Source organism: Epinephelus moara, chromosome 18 (genome assembly GCF_006386435.1).
Source record: "Epinephelus moara isolate mb chromosome 18, YSFRI_EMoa_1.0, whole genome shotgun sequence".
Taxonomy (NCBI): domain Eukaryota; kingdom Metazoa; phylum Chordata; class Actinopteri; order Perciformes; family Serranidae; genus Epinephelus; species Epinephelus moara.
Genome location: NC_065523.1, coordinates 40,692,737 through 40,699,395, shown reverse-complemented (window position 1 = coordinate 40,699,395; position 6,659 = coordinate 40,692,737). Strand labels below are relative to the sequence as shown.

At 40.8% G+C, this 6,659-nt stretch overlaps 1 protein-coding gene across 1 annotated transcript in view; it reads right to left on the bottom strand.

Moving 5' to 3' along the window:
• LOC126405284 (deoxyhypusine synthase-like) overlaps positions 1–5,285 on the bottom strand; it is a 10,367-nt gene extending 5,082 nt beyond the window's left edge. Inside the window, exons 1-5 of the mRNA XM_050068945.1 lie at positions 5,135–5,285; positions 2,791–2,987; positions 1,567–1,731; positions 672–793; positions 333–429 (exon numbers count right to left, since the gene is read on the bottom strand). Of these exons, the coding sequence (XP_049924902.1) occupies positions 333–429; positions 672–793; positions 1,567–1,731; positions 2,791–2,982 (576 nt within the window). The 5' untranslated portion in view covers positions 2,983–2,987; positions 5,135–5,285. The remainder of the gene's footprint in view (positions 1–332; positions 430–671; positions 794–1,566; positions 1,732–2,790; positions 2,988–5,134) is intronic.
• Positions 5,286–6,659: the final 1,374 nt, after the last annotated feature.

The following is a 6,659-nucleotide window of genomic DNA, read 5'->3' as shown; positions in this document are numbered from 1 at the left end:
TTTTTTTTCCCCGTTAAAGGGGTTTTTTTGGGGAGTTTTTCCTTATCCGCTGCGAGGGTCATAAGGACAGAGGGATGTCGTATGCTGTAAAGCCCTGTGAGGCAAATTGTGATTTGTGATATTGGGCTTTATAAATAAAATTGAATTGAAAAATTGAATTGAATGATGTTGCCTTGTGAGCCAAGAGCAAGAGTGTTTTGATTCTGTTTCATTTATGTCAGCACAAAATGTTATATTCAAAAACCAGTATCTGAATAATTTTTAGTATATTGTAGCAACACACCTTGCACTGTAGAGCATTTCAGGAAAAAAAGCCAAAACGTTCAGCACACCTGAGTGTTCTGCTCCTCCATCATTTGCTTCAAGATCGGCGTCATCCATTTGTCAAATTCAACATAGTTTTCCTCAGGCATCAGAGTGTTTCCATTCCTGCAGAGGCCAAAAAAGGAGCTCAGTTTACTGTTGCACAAGACAAAGAGGGGAAGCCAATCCTTGCAATTGAGAAACTGTAACTATAAAGTCATTGGCTTGAATAATCAATAACCTAAAAAGATGAATCCATTTTCTTTGTCAATCCACTTTTTAATTACCATGTGGTACACCAAGTTGTTTTCTGTTGGCAGTCAGATTCAAAAGGAGTCATATTCTGCTACCCTGATGTGTTCTCTGACCTGTTATGGCCTTTCTTGTACAGATCCTTGCCAGACATAGTAAAGTCTCCAACGTAAACCGGACCTAAACACTTGATCAGATCCTCCTCTATACCTCCAGCTGTGGTCACCAAGATGTCCACCTACACAGAAAGAGAAATATGTTGTGTTAGGGAACAAATGCAATGTGTAATGTGCTGTTTTGTAGAGTAAGATTATCCTGTACATTCCTCTTATTCAGATGTTTTTTGGGGGGTTGTTTCAATAAGTCCATTTAAAGAGACAGTTCACCCCCAGAATTAAAAATGCATAGTTTTCCTTTTTACCCGTGGTGCTATTTGTCAGTCTAGATTGTTTTGGTGTGACTTGTCAAGTTTTGGAGATATCTGCCATAGAGATGTCTGCCTTCTCATATATAATGAAGCTAGATGGCATTTGGCATCATTTTCCAATACATTCAGTCCTTGTCACATATTGACGTTTTGGTCATGGACTTTTCATGTCTACATACAACGTGCAAGGTACCCTGGGTGCGTTGGTTGTTGCCGTTCTGGGACACAGTGTCAAGTTCTGCCTGTTACACCCATTGTCTTCTTCAAAGATACACTTTCGTTGTCACAGGAAATTCACCGTTTACATACAGGACAGGGTTTGGCTTTATAATCTTACGGGACACCGCTCTCTTGAGTGAAAGTCAGTGTTTGCTGCAGACATCTCTATGGCCGATACCTCCAGCTCTAGGCAACTCACACCGAAGCAATCTAGATTGATAAAGAGCACCACAATTATGAGGAAAAGTTCGTATTTTTGATTTTGGAAGTAACTGTCCCTTTAACAATACACTCACATGTTCTTCTCAACTAATGGATTAATCATGTGGTGTATAAAATAGTATAGTAGTTGAGGAAGTTCGTACCATTTTGTGTTCTGCCAGGTAGCGGATAGTCTCCCTGACACCACTGCTGATGAGGTTTGAGGTGTAACTGAGGAAGATGGTGCAGCTCTGGAGGCAGGGGCAGTTTGATGGATCTTCCTCAATATGTCCGTTCTCCACCTTCAGCGGTTGCTGACGCCTCTCAATCTGTGGACGTGGATTGGGTTAGAAATAATGTAGCTCATGAGGAATTATTTATTGATATACATCCACTTGGCTAGCAATCATGCATTCAACTGTTTGATACATACTGCCATCAGTCAGTACAGCAGGACAGTGTCTATTGATCATTAGCTTCTTGCAGCATCAAAGCTAAAAATACATTTTAAAGGGATAGTTCGGACTTTATGAAGTGGAGTTGTATGGGGTACTCACTTATAGCAAGTGTATTACATACAGAAGATGTCTGTCAGCCCCCAACTTGGAGAAGCAGCAGGAGTGCCAACACAGAAGCTTGCAATGTACTGCTGTGGACGGGGGCAGCAGCAAAATATATTTTTGCCACCTAAAACAATCAATATCAATTGAAACGTACACTATATTGAGAGTATTTTCACTGCTTTACCCTTCTGTCAGACAGCCCGTTCAAACAGAAAGCCATTAATGGCTTCAATTCCCCGTCTATGTCATCGCCAAAGCCACCAGACTCCACTGACCGCGGGAGCTGCTGGTCCACCACTGTTACTGTGTGACTTCTGAACTAACCTTTTTAAGTGCCAGTGTCACACAAAAACACAAACAAACTAACTGATCAAGGCAGCGGTAGACCAGCAGCTCCTGTGTTCAGGGATGTTAAATCACTGTTTTTCTCAATAGAGTCTGGCTTTGAAGAGAGTGATATAATGGCCTCTGTTCCCCATCTAAATCCCTGTATGGACCAAGTATGGAGCATGGACTGGTAGCTGGAGAGGTGCCAGTTCACCTCCTGGGCACTGCCGAGGTGGCCTTGAGCAAGGCACTTAACCCCTAACTGCGCAGGGCGCCTGTCCAAGGCAGCCCCCTCGCTCTGACATCTCTCCATTTAATGCATGTATAGTCCACAGCATTACATTGCTTAGCTTCCGCGCAGGACTCCAGCCTGAGGGCATGCTGACACACATCGACTGTTTGTAATACACTGACAATGCATAAGTACCCTGTGCAGCCCAAGTTCAAAACTATCTACTATAAGAAAGAAAGAACATTGGTATTCATCGAAGTTCTCACCATCTTGTTGATCTCCTTGATAGCCCTGCCAACGCTAGTGGCCTGCAAGCCTGTGTTGTAGTAAGTCTTCAGCAGGGCACCGTGGTCCACTCCCTGGTTGAAGTCGTAGCCCTTGACCTTTGGTGTATCCTCTGGCATGGGGGTGGTCTGCCTGTAGACTGGCCCACTTAACGGGTGTTTATGATGTGCCATGTTGTCTGAAAAAATAGGAGCCATACAAGAGTTACCACAGTATAACTCCTTCTCCCACAGCAATATTCACCTACAGCAGGTGCACTATTACTCCATATGATGCACACTTTTCAATATCTTGTGCAATATTTTTAACAACATCATGTGCAATGTCAGCCTTCAATATCATGATCACTTGTCAATGTAGTGAAATATTATTTTCTCAGTCAAATGCAATACCACTTCTCACTGTTATATTATATTCAATAACACTGATTAGCAGGCGCAGTCCACCATTTTAGTTCATTTTCAGTAACTCTACCCATCATACTCCTATTGTTACTCTATTATGCACTGTTTTTGCCTTGCTCATTGGGAACACCTCTATCTTGTTTATTTGTATATTTTGCCGGATATTTAATACTCTGTTGTTCTAAAACTGGGACCAGTGAGGGGCCCTGACCTGGGGAACCCACTGGTTGTTCTGGTTGTTGCTGGTTGTGACAGCTGTACTTAGTGTTGATGTAATTTGAAGCATTCTCTGGCACAATAATTTCATTTGGGATAAATAAAGTTCTATTAAACTGAACTGAACTGAGTTCCCCATAATACAGCTGGCCTTTTACTATCGAGTTCATCAGGTTTGCGATCACCCATTATCTATGGGTGCCCTCATTAAGGTAATGGGTGATCGCAAACCTGATGAACTCTATAGTAAAAGGTCAGGTGTATTATGGGGAACTCAGTTCAGTTCAATTTAATAGAACTTTATTTATCCCAAATGAAATTATTGTGCCAGAGAATGCTTCAAATTACAGTAACACTAAGTACAGTAACCACAATTTGAACAGTTCACAACCAGCAACACACATGCACAAACAGGACCTATACATGCACTAAGTGGGGAGATGTCAGAGTGGGCTGCCCATGACAGGCGCTCAGAGCGGTTGGGGGGTTCGGTGCCTTGCTCACAGGCGCTCAGAGCGGTTGGGGGGTTCGGTGCCTTGCTCAGGGGCACCTCGGCAGTGCACAGGAGGTGAACTGGCACCTCTCCAGCTACCAGTCCACGCTCCATATTTTTTGGTCCAGACGGGGACTTGAACAGGCGACCCTCCGGTTTTTTCTCATTTTACTGTCTTTTCTTTTTTCTTTTCTCTTCTTGTCTTCTCTCTTCTTTCCTTCCCTTCTCTATGTACGACCTGTAAACACTTTGTTATAAACTCAGTAGAGGCTTGTGACTTTTTCACATTATATTTTGTTAGAATCTTGTGTCACATGTACATTAAAGTAGTTTCACCTACTTTTTCTAAGCAGCTTTATTTAAAGCTTTGCTGTACATCAACTTCTTCCAGTGTGAAGTAAGTGGTAGCTTGCAGAGCTGTACTTTCAAAGTAACCCTCCCAACACTGAGTAAAGTCTTCTGTGTGCAGCACTTGTGGGAATTTGGAGGTGACAAAAATGTACAGAGAACTAAAGTGAGTGGTTGGTCAGCGGGGCCCTATGGCAAATTTTTATTGAGGGGCCCCAAACAGGTTAATCCGGCCAGACTTGCAGTGGCTCGGTCTCTGAAGTAGACAGATAAGTGATCATGTGTATTACACATTTTACATGACATTGTTCTACCCAGAGCTGTTAAAGAGAAATATGTGTAAATAAGGTCCATATTTAGTATTTCATACACACAAATAGTGACTGCAAATGGTTCCTGGTTTTGACTGGTTGACATACAGAACAATTAAGTTAGGTATGTGCTTGTCTAGAGAGTATGCAGCACACGACACCTGCTCCATACAGGATGTCCTGATCCAGAGCGGGTGTGAGTAAATTGCCGCCTTCTAAGGAGTTGACAATGCAGGGAATAGTAAACCAGCAATTCCGTACATCAAGATGCTCCTCCTGTGTGTTGACCTCAGCCCCCCTCGGTTCTTTGTAGTGATACCTCTTGTTCATTGGATCTTTTTTTTTTTAAATATTACACACATTCCAGCCTTTCACCCAACAAATCCTGGCCATTCAGTTGTAAACTTTCTACCAAATAAATATTCCCTACAGATATACAATACAGTGTGAAATTAACCTTATTGTAAGGTCATAATTATAGATGCACACACCCATAAAAATCTGACATGACATTCAGTCTTTTTTATGTAGAGGAGGGAGGTCAGGACATTACCTGGTTCGCTGGCGGAGGGTTTCTTTTAAGGATGAAAGTTTGTCTCTTGGATGTCCATGACCAAAGGACAGATGTACACCTGCTTTTTTTATACCTGTGCAGGACAAGGAGGGAGGAGTAAGCAGGTAGGTGTTCAGCCTATAGTAACATTTGAGCTGCCTTTATGCTTATGACCCACTCTCACTGAGATATGAATACATGTACAATCCCCGACTTAAACCATTATGATACTTGAAATGCTTGCAACTCGTGAATTAGTTCATTTTAACTGGATTTAGACTTGTAGTACAGCTAATAGTGATGCTCCCTGTGGATAAAGCAGTATCACATGCTGTCATTATCGGAGTATGTACGCAGATACTTAATACTATGACAAATAATAATAATACTATGACAAATAATAATAATAATACTTAAATCTATGACAAATGAAAGTCTTAAATTGAAAATATTACTTAAAAGTGCAGAAGTATTATCAGCAAAATGGCTCCTATCACAGTGTCAGAAGGCCCCCACATCCACCTTCACCCCACAATGAAGATATATTTAAGCATATTTTACTTAAATTGATGAACTTCTTTCACAAGCTTTGGATATTTAAAGAAAAACATCATGCATTTAATTCTTGTTTATTCAAACCTTTATACTTTCGTCATTTGCTTCCATCTAATTTTCTTTATTCTGCGCCTGAATGTGTCAAAAGGTGTGAACATATATTTCCAACTTGTAAAGTTTAACTTTTAAAGATGTATCATGTGAGGTAGTTGTTTATCTACAGCAGAAAAAAAAAAGGAATTGGGGGCCAAACAGGAAGCCGCCTGAAGTCAACAAAATAACATGGTCAAAGAGCAAAGCCACAGGAAAAGACTACACATACATAATCTCCAGGCAAATATAGTGAAGCAAATAGACTTGTAAAACTATACCAATAGTTCAGTTACAAATTAGGAGAGTTGCTGGAGACGTCTTTGTAAAGGGGGAAGAAGAGTTCCCATAGGTTTAAGAAGGGAACATGGAACACTGATGTATGTTGGACGCACCAAACTACGCCTTAAAGATAGACTTTCAGAACATTAATACAAATAAATAAAAGGTACATAAGAGTAATGATTCTCTACTGAGAATAGAAGGCTTAGAATCAATACAGACGTCCATTAGACATGGAGATCGTTTACATCTACGACTTCTCTAGAGAGAAACATTTTGGATTTTTAAACTGGATGCGATATATCCTGGTTTAAATGAGGAAATTGATTATACACGCTTCCTTTAATTGAGAAATAGCATTACACTAGTCCATACCCATTGAGTGCACAGTTGCCGACGTACAGTTTCACATAGTGTGTGTTTGGGATACAGGTCATAGGAAATTGCAGATTAAATAGTCAACTGAACCCATTAAGAAGAGCAATGTATTCAGACAGAGTTTTTGTGAATTTGATAGTACGATTGCTTTATTGAAAGTACAGAAGTACCATTGCCAATAGTGGGATAGTTAGTGGGCTAAAACTGTACATTAGTAGTT